General features: G+C 50.9%; 1 protein-coding gene across 4 annotated transcripts in view; it reads right to left on the reverse strand.

Annotated features, from left to right (window-relative positions):
- The window catches only part of CYGB (cytoglobin), a 49,373-nt gene that overhangs the window by 17,018 nt on the left and 12,033 nt on the right, over positions 1–20,322 (reverse strand). For 2 of the 4 annotated variants that reach the window (XM_073310506.1, XM_073310504.1), the window contains exons 2-3: positions 9,656–9,887; positions 7,336–7,464 (exon numbers count right to left, since the gene is read on the reverse strand). In XM_073310506.1, coding sequence (XP_073166607.1) covers positions 7,336–7,464; positions 9,656–9,887 — 361 coding nt within the window. Of the gene's footprint in view, positions 1–7,303; positions 7,465–9,655; positions 9,888–20,322 lie in introns of all 4 variants that reach the window. The other 2 variants (XM_073310505.1, XM_073310503.1) reach the window with 1 other exon arrangement.

Raw genomic sequence — 20,322 nt, forward strand, 5'->3', positions numbered from 1 at the left:
GGAAAGAGCTGCAAAGCAGAGTGGTTGCAGCTCTGCACTGTCCATGAGAGAGGCACCAAGCAAAATGACTCATGGGGCTATTGTCATTCTAGGCATGGGTTTGATTCACAAAGGTCAGCTCTAGAAGGGGATATGAATCCAGAGCATCCCACACCTGGGGGTTCCGCCCCAATGACCTGACATGGTCCACTTTTGAGTTTGAGATCTGGCTCTAACTTCTCCAGTGCTCTGGGATGGATCAGATTTGGTGGCCTGGTGTGGACTTACTTCTAGCTATTTGATTTTTAAAGTATCCTTTGTTCCTTTCCCGGACAAATTTGTATTCTGTGTTCCTGGTTGTCAAATCTCTACCTTTCCTGAAAGGTCTGAAGGCCCCTGTGCTGGGTGTTCCCTATTAGTGCTGCAGCCAGTGAGCAGAGCCATATGTGGCAGAATGAAGCTAATCCAGGAGAGTGGGGATGATTGGGTGCTACAGTAATGGCTGTGTAAAGAGGCCAGGTGATTTATAATGTTTCACAAATGCTAGTTTACACCAGAGTCTGCAATGATCTATGATCTATATAAGCCCAAACCCTGGCTAAAATCCAGGGCTCAAAAAAGAGGGGGGGGAAAAGAAATTTGTTCATAATGTTTCCATTTCTATCTTGTTTTAACTGGGCCTTGGCCCAGGGGCTGCTCTCTCCGCATCTGGACATTGTGTCAGCTCGCATTCCTTTCCTGGGCGATCCTAGAAGTCTTATGGGGTTCTCAGTGTCTTAGGCAGCAGAGAGGGAGAAAGGTGATTGTAGGGGAAAAGGATGGGAGGAGAAAGCAACCAGCTCTGTTTAATAGAATTCAGTGGGCATGGCACACATCCCTGGCAGGATCCATTTCCTATCTGGTAGGATCAGAGTGGGGTGACCTTGAATGGGGATCTTTCTGCACCCCACACCTGGCTAGTGAACAAGGTAGAGAATCCTATTTAATATCTTTACCCCCATTAGTGCCAGGAAAGGCAGGGGTGCTCATGAAGGTGCCTAATGAAAACCCTGTGGAGGGACTCATTCGCAGCCCTGTCCCTCTTACTCTCAAGTCTCCTGAGTCGTGCAAATGCAGAGGCTGCCGACACTGTGTTTGGTTGGGAAGACTGCAATGTGCACGTGTTGCTTTTTGGGCTTCTTACTAAGGCTGTATCTACACTACACCGATGTCAGCAAAACTTGTGTCACTCAGCGGCGTGAATCTTCCACCCCCCTGAGCGACACCGACCCAAGCTTTCGTGTGCCCCGTGCTATGTTGGTGGGAGAGCTGCTCCCGCTGACATAGCTTATGCCGCTCGCAGATGTGGGTTGTTTCTTTTTAGCGCCAACGAGAAAGTGCTCTCCCATCGGCACAGAGTGTCCTCACCAGGCAGCAGCAAAGCTGTTTTGGTCCAGCTGCAGTGCTGTACGTAATAGACATGCCCTAACCTGGCCCTAGGGCAGCCAATACAGAGAGGCCAGAGCATTTCATGCACTGAAGAAAAAAACCCTTTGAGCTATTTCAAAGAATAAATCAATCTGGCTGCTAGTGAGTGAAGTCAGGAATGTCTGGCTGCTTGCCACCCGGGGAGAAATCATTCCCTGGGAGAGTTAATGTATTTATCACAGGCTTGCCTTCCATTCGGTCTTGGAACAAACTCCCTCATTCGGCTTAATTCTCTTCAACCCGCTTGGATTTTTTTATATATATATAAAAATTGGCCTTTCGCTACCCTTAAGTCATGTCATGTCTGAAGCTAAAAAGCTGTTCTCTCTCCCCGTGCGCTGCTTGGAGAGCAGCACAGAGCCTAAGCAGGCTCAGACCTCTGTTCCTGAGTTTCTCTTCTGCCAGCTGGGGGTAAGATAGACCAGTGGTGGGTACTGTGACATCATGGACACCGGTCTGCTAGAGTCTGGGCTGAGACTGAGCTATTCCACAGAGGCCATTGTCTAACAATCAGAGGATAATAATTCTGGGGGAGATTTTCAAAGTTCACAATAGGAAATCGGTGTCTGGTTCCCGCTGACTTTTAATGAGGATTGGGTGCTGAAATGCCCTTTGTGCCTTTAAAAAATTCTCTCTGTCTCCACCAAGCTGGTGGGGATTTCAACCGTTGACTTTGAGGTAAAGGGCTCCATGCCCTAGAATACCCTGAGCCATCTTTGCTCCCAAGAGGACTGGGGGATTTGCCAGCTCTTGATGTCTTCAGATTAACACTGGCTGCCTTTCTGGAAGAGATGCTTTAGCCAAACACAAGTTATTGGGTTCAGTGCAGGTGTACCTGGGGGAAATGTAGTGGCCTGTGATATACTGGAGGTCAGACTAGATGATCTGATGCTCTCTTCTGGCCTTAAACTCTTGAACTGATGCTCTCAGCAGAGAGACTAGGAAGGAGGCTGAACTGGCCTCTCTGCTCAAGACGGTCCCTCCAAGTCAAGGTCAAGGTGGTGCTCTGGTAGCATGGTGCAGGGAAGTTTGCATTGCTGCTCCCCATGCTGTCCTTTTGCAATAGATAAATACAGCAGAGGACTTCAGTCTCCAGGACTGTCTGTCCAGTACCTTCCACCAGCACTACATTTATATATGTTTTAAAGGACCCTGGGTTAGTCTCAGGTTGGCTCAAGGAGACAGTGCAGGTTCTTCGCGAGTGAGAGAGAAGGCCGAAAGAGACCTATCTGTGGGTGATAAGAGAATGTTTTTTTTTTTATTGGCAATTCTGATCAAAATCTGGGATCGGAATTTTTTGCTACCATTCTCCCCATGCATAAGAAATTCCCCCTCTTCTTTAGACAAGGAAAGGAGATGAACTTGGGGTTGGGGATAACGCCAAAAATCTGCAGAGACCCTCTTTCTGATCCCCACAGTTTTCACTTGGACTCTTCAGAAACTGCACATAATGAAAACACTGGCTCAAAATGCCAGGGGGGAACATTCAGCAAGTGGAGCCATGGGTCTGATGTGTCAATCCCAGGACATCTCCATAGGCTTTTACGAAATCTCGGCATAGCCCATGACTAAATCCAAGCCATAGTACCTAGAACTTTATGGCACTGGGATCAGACGGGTCTGACAGTGCTGAGAGCCAACAGCTGAACCAGCACTCTGGTCACTGTACGCTCAATTAGTTTCCCCGGAGAAGGGCCTGGTTCAGGGAAGCTGGGGCTAGTTACTAGATCAGTCTGAGCTGCGGGGTGCTAAAGAGCTAGTTAACCCATTAGCCGGAAGAGTAGAAAGGCACATGGGGAGGAAGGGCAAAGGGGGAATGAGAGAGAATGGGAAAGGTGGGTAGGCCCAGGGTAAAGGGAGAGGTCTGCGCGGAGAGATTGCTTCCTTCTGGCAGAAGAGGATGGGGTTTGGATGTGTCTGCTAGCAGAGCTGCTGCACAGACGGTGAAGGGTGGTGGTTGTGGGTAACACAATGACATGATGGTGTCTGTAAACCGGAGGTGTTACAGCCATTGGTACAAGAAGACAGGAACGGAGGGCCGGGCCCTGCCCCAGAGCCTAAGAAGGGTTTAGTGTCTGATCAGCTCAGCTGAGGTTAGATTCACTAGGAATCTTATTGGAATTTGCCATTTCATAGCTGTGGGATGCTGAGAAAGAAGAGAGGCACCAAGGGCTCAATCCTGCAAGATGCTGAGCACTCCAGACCCGCTGACATCTGGATCAGGCCCACTCGTGCTTAAAGTGAATCAGGTGCTCAAATGCTCTGCCAGATTGGGGCTAGAGGGCTCAGAACTTTGAAGGACCCAAGTCCAGACGAGCAGCTTAGAGAACTGTGCGCGACAGGGAAATGTGGCCCCCAGCTTCCTCCATACATGACCCCCCTGCCCCAGCCCTCTGTCTCCCAAGGAATTCCAAACCTGTGGGGAAGGTTACAGAGAAACGCAATAAACAAGGGCCCACGTACAAAACATTCTGCTCCTTTCCACCCTGCTCCTCCCTGTGAGAGGCGAAGAGACTTGTGCTCTACCAGCCACGCTCACAGAAAGGGACCCGGCCACCGCCAATGCACAAGGGGAAGGATTTAACTCACAGCAGAATTACTCTCTTCTTCATTGGTGGAAAATGGTGAGAGAACGATAAATGCCTGTTTGGTCAAACTTCATCATTGAGTTTCATGGCCTATAACATGCACCAGCAGCTCTTTATTACTCAGTATTGTGAATTACGCATCAACAGTACTCAGTCCAGGAGAAGACAGTCCCTGCCCCAAAGAGCTTCCAATCTCAATAGGACTCTTGCTCTCTGACTCGCTTGTCTACTAGCTGGTCTGCCTGGGACAAACAAGGCAGAACGTGTGTGGAGTAAGTACCATCCAAGGGCAGGTAGTTACGATAGAAGTATGATGTAGCAGCAGGCTATTTACAAAGGCAGAACAATGTACTGAGCTGGGTGAGCACCACATAACCGGTAGGGCATTTTCAAGGGAAGTCCCATGTGGTAGCAGACTCTGTGGTACTCTGTATGCAGTGTTGTTGTAGCCATGTGAGTCCCAGGATGTTAGAGAGACAAGGTGGGTGAAGTAATATCTCTTATTGGCCCAACTACATTACTTATCCTGTAAATCATACAGGGAGATGAAAGGGAGAAAGACGCCGGGGCGGGGCGGGGGCAAATGGAGGAGCTGGAGGAGTGACAAAATGAGGGGAGGTGTAAGGAAAGTTAATTCACAAACTGGGTGCAGTTTTGGGGAAGTGACATCACTTCAGTTACTACTTAAAACTGTCATTTGGCTCCAGACCTGCTCAGAGCAGCCCCCTGGTATAGAGGCTGCATGGGGCCAAATCCATCCCTGGTGTAACTATCGATTTAGCCCATGGGGAAAGCTCCTGGGCTCGCTGCCAGCACAGATCGTATAACAGAGTTGCCCTAGTGAGAACAGCCACTTTCTTAGGACCGGCTGGAAAGAGGGAGCTACTGCGGAGGGGGTAGGACTGGTACTCATGGTACAAGGAGCACACTCAGCCCAGCCCCACGCTTTTGGTCCTCTTATGTGGCTGATAACGGGAGAGTCCCAGCCTCACTCCCAAGGAACTGACCATTGTCGGCTCCTCAGAGAATGTCTGGGAGGAATATAACTGGAGACACTCATGCCGAGCAGAATAAGAACAGGTCTCTCCCCAGGTGCAGACTACATCTGAGGTTTGTGGGTAGTCTGCTGCAGATGGGAGCCTCCGAGGAAAAGAGCCCTGCCCCTTGCTTTGAGCAGTAGCACTTACCACTCGAGCTGGATGTATCCGGGAGACATCTACTTGGAAATAATTATTGGATGAAAAACATGCCAAGCTTCTCTGAGAGTTATTTGAGCAGATTGGCTTTTCATCACCAGACTGCTTTACAGACATGCACTGATTAATCCCTCCAACACCCCTGTGCATTGGGATGGGGGGTATTACTATCCCTTTTGACAAGTGGGGAAACTGAGACAGAGAAGGTAAGGGACTTGTCCAAGGCTGCAGAAGGAGCTCCTGCTGCTAGACCAGGGTTTCTCAAACTGGGGTCACTGGACCCCTGGGGGTCTGTGAGTCATGTCCAGGGCTGCCAGCCCCGCTGATCAATGCCTCCCCCTCCCTCCCAGTGCCTCCTGCATGCTGCAGAACAGCTGTTCAGTGGTGTGCAGGAGGTGCTCAGAGGGAGGGGGAGGAGCGGGGACGGGGTACACATGGGGGAGGGGGTGGAAAGAAGTGGGGAAGAGGAGGGGCAGAGTTGGGGTGGGAAGAGGTGGGGGGGCCTTGGAGGTAGGGGTGGAGTAGGGGCAGGGCCTGGGTCTGAGCGGGAAGCTTGGGGGTCCATGAAAATGTTTAAATCAAAATGGGGGGTCCTCAGGTTGCTAAAGTTTGAGAACTGCTGTGCTAAACTATGTGTCTCTCCCAGAGGGGGATGCTGGAGAGTCATTTGTTATAAATTAATGTGGGGATTTATCAGGTGCTCATGATACTGACGAGGACGGAATCAGTGTCTTTCATGCAGTGATTTTTATCAGGCACTTTATATGGAGGAACCCAGTTTCACTCTGAGGGCAAATGTATGCTTCAAGGAGCAAAGCTTTTTTTCCAGTGAGTAGAGACTTTTCATCACACTCAGGATTTGACCCTTAATATGTTCAGTTCATCTTTTCACCCCTTTCCTGCTCATTGCATAATTCCCCTTCCCCCAACCAGAGGGTGCTAAGAGTAGCCAGGGCTTAGGTGCACTAAACCCCCCATTCTTCCTGCAGACGCACACATGCCAGTTGCGAGCTCCCTGGGTCATGGCCACTGTGAGTAGAACCTACTGGCTAAGTCAATTCAGGGGCCTGTCCCAGCTTCTCACACCTCCTATGGGATGACTGAGGGAGTTGAAGGGAGACAGCCTGGTTCCGCAGTGCCTCCCCTTTTCCCCGGAGCCTGCGTTTCCCTGGCCAGCAGCAATCCGCTGCCTACTGCCTGTTCTCTTGCTGCTGCCACTTCTCTGAGAGCAGGGCCCCGATCCTGTGCTAATTTCCTCCCCTCCCCCTTGCCTCGGGAGGCATACTCTCTACCCACGAGGCTGTGCTACAAGCCCTATAAATGGCATCCCATGACATGCTCTGTGGTGCCGGAACTGCTTCTGAAAATGCAGCAGCACACCTTGCAGGTGGGCTGAGCCCCCAGGACTACGGGCAACAGACAGCCGTGGAGAAGCGTTTCTGTGCCAATGAAATTCTGCTGCCTCGGGATGGGGTGAGAATGGGCGAGGGGGTGGGCTGCTCCTGTACCAGAGATTTATAGTTTAGTGGGAGGTTCTCTGCATCCCACACGAATTCCGGGCTGGAGTCTATCCAGCTGGGTTCTTTTTCTTTAAAAAATGCAACAGTTACGTGTTTCCTTTGCAAACCAGACAGGAGAGCAGGACATGACCCTGATAAATCACAAACCCCATGGGTATGGAGCCCAGGATGGCGGGGGGCACTGCAGACTGTAGTGGGTTAGGATGGGCTTTTAATTCTTCAGTAAATTCGGGCAGTGTGTCTCTGGCTCACCGCAGAATTTGAGCCAATGCAGTTCTCAGGGATCAAATCAAAGCCAGGCTCTGGGTTTGGGGAGGTCAATAATTTACTGGCCTCTGGAACAAGACTGGGCCACCGAGCGAAATGATTCCCCATTCCCACCCTCTGCCACTCCCAACCCACTTTTTTTGCCACAGGGAGATCAAATTTGTCCTCTGCCATTACAGAGCTAACCCTACCAGGCTGCTCAGCTTGTGAGGCTCTTGAGGGGAGACCAAAGTGAAGTCTTGATGCACGTCCCTCCCCGCCCCTCCCTGCCCCTGTGTCCGCTCACATGGTGGAGTTTGGATACTGCACCCAGCCCACCTCCTTGTACGCGGCAGTCACGTGGGTGTAGATGAGGCTCTTCATCTTGGTCCAGGCTCTCTGCACCTCTGGGGTGAAGTCGTTGGCATATTCTTCAGCGATGACCTCCAGCATGACACCGGTGAAGAACTGGGGGAGAGGGAGACAGGAAAGGTTTCTTAGATTCTCCGGGAAACAAGGGGAGGTGGTCAGGGGCCACTGGGGCAGCCCCTTTTCCAAAGCAACACTGTGGCTGAGTTCAGGGGGCTTCTGCCATCTTGCTGAGCAGGTCCATAGGGATACTTTACTCTGCTTTGCATTACCCCCAGCCATTGCTCTGAGAGATTGACAGACGCTCATTAGGCTCCAGGAGATGTAAAGCCGTGTTATTAGCCCCACTGTGCCGAGAGGAAACTGAACCCCAGGCAGGTTGTGAGCTACATTGTCTTGAGCCCGCTCATTTTAGGGGCCCCACTTTTTGGGTTCCCAACTAGAGACCAAGGCAGATCTTTCCAAAGAGCTCTGTACGGCAGGTATGGAGCTGGTTGGAAAATCAGGTCACAAGCGTCACGGTGGGAGTTGCTGGGTACTAGGCACTTTGAAATCTGTCCTATAGTGTTTGCTTTTCAGAGGTGTTAACCGCCCACAGCTCCCACTGCCTTCCTGAGTCAGCGCTACTGAAAATCAGTACTGAGGCCCCAGGCATCTCGCGCTGCCCGCCCACAGGTGCCCAGAAGGAGGGGCCACTTTTGAGAAGTTTGGCCTATGTGTTTTGCCTGAGGTCACGCCACAAGTCGGCCAGGGACAGAACCCCGGTGTCCTGTCTCCCACACCTCTGCTCTAACGGCACAGCTGTGGAGCTCTGGACAGGTGCACTCTCTAGGCGCTCGGCAACTTCCTCTCCTTTCTGCTTCTCCAGGTGCGGCAGAGGAGAACGTTGGCCGGCTGCCCACGGACACAGTAGGAGTTGCCTGCCCTGAGTCGCCTCATCTTTGCTCTGCAGTACTGCTTTCTGACACGCTTGGCCGTGCAGGGGCAGAGCGGCTTTCCCCTACTTCCCAGGGTCTTTATCCCATTCCCCCACTGGAGTGCTAGCAATTGGTAGTGGGAGGAAATCCTTTACCTCCATCAGAAGCTGTGGGAGAAGGAGTTCCCTGCGTCTTCCTTGTGGGGGAAAGGCAGGCTTCCATGGGCTGGGGCAGCTCGGTACCCCACTGCCATGGCAAATAAAACAGCTGTAGGTGACCTGGTCCAGAGCTAGCCCCTTGTCTGCTTTCTCTCTTCCACAATCCACCCCTCCCAGTTTCACAATGAAAACCCAACGTCTCTTCCACTGATGGGTTCTGATGCCCATGGCTGGGGGAGGTGGCCCATGGCGGCGAGGCTCCCAGGGCTGTAGGCCACAGCCCTTTTCAATCCGACCTCATGGGCTCAGAGGCGGGGGTTTTTCCCCTGAGGTTCATCTTAAAAACCATCCCGCGGACCCGTGCTGCCTGTGAGAGCAGAACTGGGTATTGGCGCCGTGTGGCACGGGGCGGGGGGATGGTGCCTGGAGGAAGCTGGAAAGCAATTCTCCCCCCATCTTGGCAGGAGCATGGTCGTTTCCTGCGAGCTGCATTTCAGCGGAGGATGCGGAGGTGCTCGGAGGCTGCACTTACACTAGCCAGCTGATTGCTCTGTCTGCTAACCCTTTGACCATTTCCATCTGAAGGCAGGTCAATTCCCAGCAAAGGAGATAACCCTCAAATGAGGATCCCAACTCTTTTCCCCTCTTCTTCATCTCATTGGCATGCAGCCCCATAGCCCCTTCCACTCACTTGACACACCCCCTGGCACTGTAACAGCCCTCCCCTGCACTCCCCCACCTCCAGAAGCACCAAAATAGGCCCCTACTGTTGGCAAGCACCTGCCTTACAATAGAGTTTCTTGGGCATGGAGATGCTTCTGGGGTGCAGCCTGTGAAGTCCTCACCCCTTCCCTCGCTCTCTCGCTGCCTGTCAGTGCCACCTGCCCCTTGGCTACTAACGGGAGCGAAAGAAAACTCCCAGCTGAGTGAGTAAGGAGAGGAGATGAGCAGGGAGGGAACTTGCTGACTTGTAGCACCGACTCCAGCCTCTCTTCCCAGTGCCAGCAGACCCTATCTGGTATAGCACCCCCTTCAGGATACCCAGGAAGCTGACTACTCCTGATGTAAAAATCCATAGGACTGGCCAGCATCCTGGAGGCTAGAATAAACCAGTGCATCCCCACCATCTCTTGCCAGCACCCGTTTATCAGTGTGGGCCTTATGCCCTCCTTCCCTTTCCATCTAGTGTCCGAGACTTTCGCTCCAGTCCTTTACCTTGAAGTAGACAGGCTCCACTTTGTGCTTGAGGGCGTGGGCCTTGCCTACCAGGGCCAGAACAGACGAGACCTTTTCGGAGTCGTTGATGTTCTCCACTACGGTGTTAACAGCGCCCATGACCCGCCGGGCATGCTTGCGCAGCTGCGGGGTCCTCTCCATCTCCAGGGGGTCCTCCATGTGCTTGAACTGACTGAAGTACTGCTTGGCAGATGGGAATTTGACAAAAAACCTGCACAGTGCAGTTGGGAGAGAAGGAGAGGGAAAGAGAGAGAAGCCACGTGAATTTCAGTGAGAGGTAAAGTGGCCTAGGGCAGTGGTTCTCAACGGGGGGTACACATACCCCTGGGGGTATGCAGAGGTCTTCCAGGGGGCACATCAGCTCCTCTAGATATTTGCCTAGTTTTACAACAGGCTACATAAAAAGCACTAGCAAAGTCAGTAAAAACTAAACTTCCATACAGACAATGCCTTGTTTATACTGCTCTATATACTATGCACTGAAATGTAAGTACAATATTTATATTCCCATTGATTTATTTTATAATTACATGGTAAAAATGAGAAAGTCAGCAATTTGTCAGTAATAGTGAGCTGTGACACTTTTGTATATTTATGTCTGATTTTATAAGCAAGTCATTTTTAAGTGAGGTGAAACTTGGGGGTACGCAAGACAAATAAGACTCCTGAAGGGGGTATGGTAGTCTGGAAAGGTTGAGAGCCCCTGACCATGGGGCTAGAGCAAAGCCCAGTGAGGCAAGAGAGCTCGGATCTATTCCCAGTTGTGCCACATACTCTCTGTGTGACCTCCTGGCTTGCAATGGCATGAGGTTTCGTTAGTCCTGAGCATCTGCATCTCCCGGTAATTCAGTGGGGGCAGGGGTGCGTGGCCCATCTGCCACCCATGTTCTGGGAGCTTTCCCAGCTATAACAGGGGCCTGTCAGTAAATACTCATCCACCTAGCAGAGTGGGGGGGCTGAATTTGTCATAGTCATTATTACTGCTGTGGCTAATGGCCCCCTTGTGCGGGGCACTCGATGCACACAACGTGAAAGATTTTTCCTGCCCCACACAGCTTGCAATCTGATATTTGCAAAGCCCGTCTCCCGTCTGTACAAAGCCCCCAGCAGACAGGTTTTCCTTCCTCCAGAGCCCATTCAGTGGCAGCAGCTTTCCAATGGCTTTCATGAATGAAACAGCTGCACTCTGCCCCTGCACGTCCACACAAATTGAATAATTCTGCCCTTGGCCACCCCCGTGATTCCCCTGAGTTTTCACAGGGGGAATCAAGGGCAGCACTTGGCCCAGAGAATCCAGCTGGGCTTCACAATGAGAAATTAAATCAGTGCTCCCAATGTTCCTGCTGGGGGGCGGTGCTGAGCCCTAGGGCTTCTGGGTCTCCAATGTACCGATCCTAGGTTATTGTTTAATGCCGACAGACCCCGGTCGTCGGTGGGCGGGATCAAACATGGGGCCTCTGGAGCTTAGTGCATGAGCCTCTACCACGTGAGCTAAAAGCCAACTGGCTCTTAGCTAAGGCTGAAGAGCAGACTCATTTAACTCTCTCTAAGTGGATTTGGTGCCACTAGATGGGACAGAACACTACACACAGAAGGTGTGTGGGTTACAGTTGCATCCTACAGGGATGTCTTCTTCATCCCCTGTTGGAGAGTGGAGTGGTTCTGGGGCCAACCCTCTTTCCTGGACCCCAGGAAAGGGGTACAGGAGACCCTCAAATCTGATGGGATTAAAGCCACGGGACAAATTAATCACAACTGAAATAAAAGGGGTTGTGGTTGAATTGGCCACCTGGAGCTAAAACCTCGACTCCCTCTCCATTCCCCAGTAGGAAAAGAGCTGGGGAGGGGGGAGTCCATGTGTCTTTGCTGTGGTTGTTTAAGAGTCTCACACACACTCCCCAAATTTGCTGAGGCTGCCCCAGCCCTGCATAGAAAGGGCAGCTTTGCTCTGTGCTGGGAACAGGTATCCTTTTGCCTGGGGCAGAACCCCCGGGGCATGGATCTGAAATGCTGTGAGTGAAAGGGAAGTTTTTGCTGAGCTCTGAGTCCACTTGCTGTGTGCACAGGGGGTCCCACTCCAAGCTGAGGAGGGGCGAAGGCTCTGTTACGATAGGCTAGTGAACCCATACACCGCTTGGTAACAGAGGCAGAAGCCTGGGGCCGGAGGAGTGTGTGTGTGTGTGTGTGTGTGTGTGTGTGTGTGTGTGTGTGTGTGTGTGTGTGTGTGTGTGTGTGTGTGTGTGTGTGTGTGTGTGCAGGAACCTACATCCTAAAAATCTCTGCTGAGTTACTTAATCCCTGCATGAGAGGTGAGAGTCTGCTGTCACTTGCAGCGGGGCACCTCCATCAGTCTGTAACTCCATTGATTTCAGTGAAATTGCTCCAGATTTACACGGGGGGGAGGGGGGGCGAGATCAGGATTCAGCCCATCCTCTCCACTCCGAACAGCCCAAGGTTTGAGCAGCTGGGCTCTCTCTGCGTCCTTATGTGTGTACATTAGACTGGCTGGGAGCCAGCGTAGGCTGCTCGGGAGCTGGTAGACTCAGCTCCCAGGGCTGTCCCCCGATGTCTTCTTTGTCCGCAGTTCCCGACAAACACCTCCCTCCCGCCATCTGCCTCCTCCCTCTTCCAGGTTGGTGCAACCCCTCGGAGGCACTGCACGGCCCCATGCCAATGTACACACTGCCTCCAGGGCCAGGTGGGTTCATCCTCTGTACCCGCCAGCCCGTGAGCAATTACAAACAAGAGCCTGCTCTTCGTAGTGCCACCTCATTGTCCTCTCCCCCCACCCCTCCACTGGCTCCCGGAGGATCCGGGGGGCTGCCAAGAAAGCAGCGAATGGAACGTACATCGCTTCTGTTGCTTCCCTCAGGCATCTGGGATTCATCAGCGGGCCCAAAATAGGTTTCAATGTGTGAAGAGTGAGCAGCAGGGGGAAGGAGGGAAGGTGGGGGGGGAAGGCATCGGTTTGAAAATCAGAGAGGGAGCCGCGAACAAGCTCCTTGGATTATTTTTTAACCTCTCCTGGCAGAAGCTTAAAGTGGCGCCTCACGGCATGTCTGCTCCTTGCCAGAGGAAATCATTTTCCTGAACCCCAGGTCTCACCGTCCCGCCTCTTTTAGCCAATCTCTGTCCGTTCACAGCTGTCCGGGAGAGACTGAGCCTGAGAAAGGGCTTTGAAGTGGAATACGCACGGTGCCAGGGCCCGGGAACTAGGCCTTGTGGTCCCGTGCATCCTTCTGACAGAGCATTAGGGAGATCTCTGAGTCTCATTAGGCCAGGGCAGCTCTGGCTGGGGAGAAGCAGTAGTCTGGGTTATTGTTATATATACATGGAAGCATCGCTATTAATGTTCCCCTTTTCCCCGAGTTCCAAGGATTCGGCCTAGAATGTCTCCCAGCAGGACAGACATTCCCCCTCCATAGCAATAGGGTTTCATTTGTTATCCTTGCTTCACCCTGAGCCCTGGTTTCTAAGCCTGGATACCTGCTGGCTCTATTATTCTGAAGTTCTTTCTCTTCCCCCATTCTCTCTTCCTTCCCCTGACCATGCTGTCACAGGAGATAAGAGAGGCTACAGCACTCAGCATAAAAAACGGAGCCAACAGGAAAGGATCAGTCCCAATGTCAATATCTAGAAGTCCTTCTCTGTGACCAAGCTGGTCTTCTCCATGCCCACGTTAGCAGATCTCTCCTCCTCGTGGGGCCAGGGGCACTTTGGCCAGTGTGAGTGCTAATGGCACCATCCTCTCGAGGATCCCGGGTGTTGGAGTCTCACCCATCATGGCAAGCTGTAATATCAGAGGATCGGCCTTTCTCCCATGCAGCCCAGCTAACAAAGAGATCTGGTCCCCTCAGCAGCGACCGCCTCTGTACAGGGCTGAATGAGGGGAATTCAGGCTCGGAGAAGGGGCAGTGGGGAGCAGCAGCCAGAAGAATAGCTGACCTGGCACATAAGATGAAAACCATCTATCCTGAAATGTGTGTCCAACTCAAAGCACATAAGTTCTGATTCTCCTCTCACTCATGCCAATATAAATCAAGAGGAACCCCCTTGGAAATTGGTGATGTTCTTAGGTACTTGGGAAGCATTACTTGCTCCGAATGCAAAAATGGTGTCTGGGAAAGAGGCTAAGGGGGTAGAAAGAAACCGCCACTATGTGTATCATGACTAGGAAATCAGAACCTCCCCTCTCTCAAAGTGAAGGATAGAAAAAGATCAGCCTAACCCCCCACTGTAGATGCAGCTAAGTGGATGGAAGAATTTTTCTGTTGACCTAGCGACTGCCTCTCAGAAAGCTGGATTACCTACATACACGGGAAAACCCCTTCCGTCAATGTAGGACGCATCTACAATACAGCGCCACAGCTGTGCTATTGTAGTGTAGACATGGCCTATGTGACTCATACAAGAAGTCTGTGACAAGACAGGGAATTGAAGTCAGGTCTCCTGAATTGCAAGCTAGTACCCTGAGCACTGGACCAAAATTGTTTCTGGGTGAATAAAGCTAGGCATTCAAAACTGAAACTTTTGGCCTATATCCAGAAGAAAAACACTAGTGTTAAATTCAAGAAAGGCATATTAAATAAAAATTCACTTGAATCTCAAGAAACTTTTAAAAAAAGCAGTTCATCAGTAGTTGTTAATTAACTTAGAAGTTTAATTTATCATTTTGATAAAGGACAAACAAAAGCAGGGGGTGGAGGAAGAGAAAAAAATAACACATTCTGATGAATAGGGATCTTTTTTCTATCTGTTGCATCTTTTCCTGTAGTTCAAACATCTCAGTGTCTGGAATATTGTTTTCTGATTCATCCAAGATCATTACAAATATAATATTTACCATTGCATAAGCAAAATGGCGATTGATACAAAACAGAGGCCTGCATGCCGATTTCATTAAATTCCTTGTAAGTGATTCGATTCTGCGCCCCCTAATTTGTATTGCATGAGACACATCTGGACAAAATGGACAGGATGTCCTAAGTGTCATTTTTTTCCTTCTTCCCGTTTAACCATTTTAGGTACATGACCTTTATCAGCAGCAGAACTAAAGGAAATAATTAAAGTGCAAGATGGCTGCAGGCACTGGGAATCGGCTCTTTGTTCTCATTTGTTTGGAATCTGAAATATGTTGGCGGAGGAGTGAATTTTCTATAAAATATTTGATCGAGGAAAGTATTTAGAAGGTGATTCCCCTTCCAGTAATTGCAATACTCACTTGTTTAGCAGCGGGAGAGTTGTTTTCTGAAATTTCAGTTCTTCTAGGGAAAGGTGTATTTTCTTGAATCCATGAATTTGTTACAGCTCTGAGCTATGTTCTGATATCCCTACTCACACCGAGTAGAAGGTACTCAACAAGTAGCCCTGCTGTAATCAATGGGGCAACTTGCAGGGGAAGATAGTGGAGAAAGGATGGTCCAGTGATTGCGGCGATAGCCCGGGACTTTGGTGAGCCCGGTTCAAGTCCCTTGCTTTGTCACAGACCTTGGGCAGGGGCTGGATTTACTAAGGTATTTAGGAACCTAGTGGGGCTTACAAAAAGTGCCTATGTAAGTCAACAGGAGTTAGTTGTAAATCCCCACTTTCTTCCTTAGTGAGGTGCCTAAATGCTTTGTAAATCTGGCTTTCTGAGCCTCAGGTTCCCAACGGTATACTAGGCATAATGTTGCTGTCCCTCCCAGGGGTGCTGCAAGGATGAATACATGAAAGACTGTGACGTGGTCAGACACTATGGTGATGGGCGCTTGCCTCCCCTGCTACTCAATGGGAGCAGTTATCAGAGCCTGGCCCTTTAGGACAACCTAGCTGAGGTTGGACAATGTGGTGGTCTTTAGTTCATATCTATCATTGACCTTAAAAAATGACCTACAAATGCCTGACTGTGAATTTGAACGAGTATCTGATTTATCCACATTCAGTTCAACAGCCTGCAAAACACACACCTGAAGAAGCAGCACGTGTCATTTTATTGCTCTGAAGTCCCAACCCAGCAGGCACATAAGTGTGGGAGAGGTCTCAGAGCGAGGGCAGAGGGTTGGAGTGTAGGGGGGTGAGGGCTCTGGCCAGGGGTCCGTGCTCTGGGGTGGGACCTGGGATGAGGGATTTGGGGTGCAGGCTGCTCTGGGGCTGTGACAGGGAGAGAGGACTCCCCCAGCCCTCTCTCCCTGCAGCAGCCCGGGGCTGGAGCAGGGCACCTCCCCCCACCGCGACAGGTCCATCTGGGGCTGGGGTCGGGGAGAGGCACCTCTCCCCGCCGTGCAAGGTTCAGGGCTGGGGGAGAGCATCTCTTTTTGCCTCTCCCTGCCACAGCAGGTTTGGGGCTGGGGCCGGGGGAGAGGCACCTCTCCCTGGCCACAGCAGCTCCCGGGCTGTGGGGGAGCGTCTCTCCTCACCTCTCCCCGCCACAGCCCTGAGCACCTGCATGGCCCTTGATAGGCTGCTGCATGGCTGCACAGCTTAGAGGGAACTTAGGACCCTGCCCCCACCCTCGCACCCACCCATCCCCCTCAAGGCCCTGCCCCTGAGCCACCTTTTCCCCTGAGGCCTTGCTCCCATGCCACTTCTTCCCCTCAAGACCCCACCCCCCCCTTCGTTCCTCTCCACCCCTCCCCCATTGCTGGCCCTTATTGCCAGTAAAAAGCGGGAGGACCCTGGCCCCTGCCCCCCCGTTCCCCCCCATTCTGGTGCCCCTGCTTCAGTTTCCCTATTTATAAAATGTGGATAATAGTGATCCCCTCCTCTGTAAAGTGCTTTGAGATCTACAGATAAAAAGAGCCCCGTAAGCACTGAGCATTAGAAGCCATTTGTTAAAGTTTCCTACAGGCCCCACAGTGTTTTCTCCATTGCTGCCCCTAGCAATCATACCAGACACACCAAAAAATCTGTTATCTACAGCCTGGTATTCATACCACAGAATTTGCTCCAAAGAGAAAATGTGGGATACTCATCTAAACACACTTAAAACTGCCTTCATTAAACAAGGACGCTCCACCAGAGAAGTAGATTGCATCATAGAAAGGACCATCCAGATACCCCAGGAGAACCTGCTTCAGTACAGGGAAAAAAACCCACTGACGACACATTCTTAGTTGTCACCTACCATCACACATTGGAACCCATGTGGGGTATCATCAAACAGTTACAACCCCTATTTGATGAGGACCACATCCTGAAAGAAAGCTTTCCTGAACCCCTTCTTCTGCCCTTCAGACAACCCCCCAACCTCACCAGGCTCTCATCAGATCAGGATCCACCAACTCAAAGCAGCACCAGACCCTGCTAGAACAACAGACTCAAACCTGCAGAAATCTCACTGCTACAATGATCAACACTCCCACAATACACCTTTCAAGATCCAGGGGTCCTACATATGCCTATCGCAACATGTGACATACCTCATCCAGGGCATCAAATGTCCCAATAACAACTCTGTGGGTGAAACCAGACAATCCCTACACTCAGAAAATTCACACAGAAAAATGATAAAAAACCAAAAACACTCTGTCCCCCATGGGCAAACCCTTTTCACAAAGGGATCACTCCATGTGATCTTGCAATACTCATCCTCAAAGGAAGCCTGCACAACACCTTCAAAAGATGAGCCGGGGCTTAAATTCATAATGCTACTAGACACTAGAAACCATGGCGTGAACAGGGACACTGATTTCATGGCTCATTACAATGAGCCGTAACACATGCCTGCCTGCTAACCCTTAATGGCCCACTTCAGACCTCTTTTTGCTCACCTCATTTCAAGTGACTTCTGACAACATGTCACCTCTTTATGCTCATCTATCTGTCCCAACTTCTATTTAGCCCGGACACTGATTTCTTTCCCCACATCTGAAAAACTCTCTGTAGTTTAAAACTTGTACCTTCCACTGGGGGAAGTTGCTCCAATAAAAGATATTACCTTAGCTTCCTTGTGTCTTTCATATCCTGGGACCAGCACAGCTATAGCAACACTGCAAATGACTTATAATTGTCTCACTCTTTATCGGGTGCTCTCCCCTGTTGTCTTATTCTTAGACTGTAATCTGTTTGGGGCAGGGACTCTCTCTTTGTTGCATGTGTGTACATTGCCTAGCTAAATGAGGGTGGGGTCCCAGGCATTACAACAGTTAATTAGTAGCGGGAATACATAATAAAATACAACAGATTTCCTTCAGGCTGTGCTCTTTGTGAAGATACGCACAGGCTATCTTGTTTGGCGGTGCAAATATTTTTAACCGCTCATCCCTAGACGTCAAGCCCAACAAAACACAGGCTGGATGAGTCATAACACCACGAGTGGTGACAGCTGTGGGAAGGGGATGTGCTACGAGGCCCACAGAGTTGCTCCAAGGACAAAGCGGCTGCAAAAGTTGAAGCTAAAAGCTAACTTACAGTTAGTATGCTGCTCACTGTGAGGTACCAAAACTTCTCCCTCTGCCTTGCCAGTCTCAGGACCCAGGAGCAGCACTAGTATCAAAGTCACCCTATTTTGTGGCGTGCTGAGAACCCTCTACTCCCATTGCAGAGGACTGTCATCAGCACTGGGGATCAGGCCCAGCAAGGGGACAATTTTAAAGACCTCCTCTCCCCTCCTGGTCCATTCTGATTGCAGGGGTGAGAAAAGGCCACTCTCAAGGTCCAGGAGCAGCTACAAGAGTCTCCCTTGAATGCAGGTGCAAAGTTGTATCTGCACCAGGAGCACTCATATGGCCATCTTGAAAGCGCTTTGTGAGTCATCCGATCAAGGAGCGGAAACAATACCATGTGACTTAGGAGATGGCACATAGAGTAAATTACTGAACAGTTTCTGCTCAAAGCAATAGTTCACCGTCCTCAATGCTTCACCTTTATACAGGGCAGAAAATTAGTCTGGCCTGGTCAGAAACTGCTGCTGCTGGGAGTCTCAGAGTAAGATGCCTCTTTGGAGACTGGCTTCACCCCACTAAACATGTGTGCACAGAGATCTCAGCAAAGGGCCTTGTCTTGCTGGCTGCTACCATGAGGCGCTGAGCACCCTTCGCCCATTCCAGACTTTGCAGAAACGCACCATATGAGGAGAGGGACACATAACTGAACACGAGAAAGGACAAATCCTCAGAGGGAAGGCGAGGATGTTGTCAGAGAAAGTGACCCAAAGTGACAATATTCGAACTAAGATCCACTGGATGGTCTCAGGTGCCAAAGTGGAGCTTGCCGTAGCTCCCAGCAATTCTTCACGAAGCAACCCTGGGACTAATCTCCCAAGGGAAGAGGTTGGGTATTTAGAAATGGACCATGGAAAGCCTGATAAAATATTCTGCCCTGACTGGAGAGGGGAAGGGAGTAGCTGGGATGACCTCATAGGTCTTCCCTGTTTCAAACGTCTCCGCTTCTGTAAAAAGCAAAATCCAATGGGGTGGATTTTCCCCCTCCCTCCCGCTTTGTCTTTTCATGGTTTCTGCCGTTCCCCCAAGGGCAGCAAAATAAGGAACACCTAGCAACTGACGAACTGCTTCCGTCCCTTCCTCAGCATTACACTGCACGGTTGACCTTCGGCAGACAGCCGCCTGTCCTTAGTAATGTTGTTGTCTAGATTTCAGCAGCTCTGGCTTTCCTTGCTCAGCGGCTTTCTAAGAGGCTCGCCTCAAAGAGCAGAGGCCACTGCTGTGCTCTGAAGTAATTACCAGCCTCACAATGTGAACCCTGGCCATGTATAGTCTTTTCGCCACCACAGGCAGCTCATCCTGCTACACTGCATAATGGGCCTCAGCTTCACTCTGTCTTCATTAAAGCTGTGGGTATTGCCAGAGACCCAAACATCCCCTTGATGCATAAATCTAGCTTTCCACTCAGTGCTCTGCAAGCTCTTAATTCTGACAGTATCTATTTTGGTTTTCTTGGAGGCACATGGCTCCTGCAGTGTCTTCTTGCAAAAGCCATTATAGCAATTACTTCAGTTCCGGGCATAAGTGATCTGGCCTCACGCTAAGAAACCCATATTCCTGTTTCCAAAAGTCTCACTGGAGCTGTGGTTTCAGCTGGCGCTGTTTAATATTATTACTTATACATTTCCCGTTGTTCAGTCCTCTCTCTCTCTGTGAACAGAGCTTGTCTGCGCTGGTTTTCACAAGCCATCGACTTGCACCGCCATGCTGCCAGTGACACAGAGCTACGGCAACACAGCTCTGCAAATCGTCCGGCCAAAGGGTTGTCTTACTGCCTTTCCTCTTCTCAGCTCCCAGCCAAGCAGCTGGCCTGCGGAGGTGCTCCCTGCCTTGGGAGGGAGCAAGCGAGACTCTGCAGGGAGCTTCTAGCCCTGTCTCCCCAGCCCAGCTCCAGTGAGAAGCTCCGCAACCCAGAGGAGCAGGTGTCGCCCTCAGAAGGCCTGATCCAAAGCCCACTGGCAGCAAGGCCAATGGCCTTTGGATCAGGCCCTGAGAGATTTCGAGGAGGAAGAGCAGTGGGTGAGGACCCACCTAAGGTCAGACCTTTGGCACTGATTCCCCACAACTCTCAGACAGCCATAGGTGGGAATTGTCAGTGAAGGGTGATCGCGCAGGAGAGTGGGGGCAGTGATCTCTGGGCCTCAGCTGAGATGGGGAGAGGCAAGGATGTCAGGGTTTAGACTGAAAGGGGGGAGACATTTGAGAAAGGCTAATAATGGGATAACA

This window comes from Lepidochelys kempii, chromosome 14, assembly GCF_965140265.1.
Source record: "Lepidochelys kempii isolate rLepKem1 chromosome 14, rLepKem1.hap2, whole genome shotgun sequence".
NCBI classification, from domain to species: Eukaryota; Metazoa; Chordata; order Testudines; family Cheloniidae; genus Lepidochelys; species Lepidochelys kempii.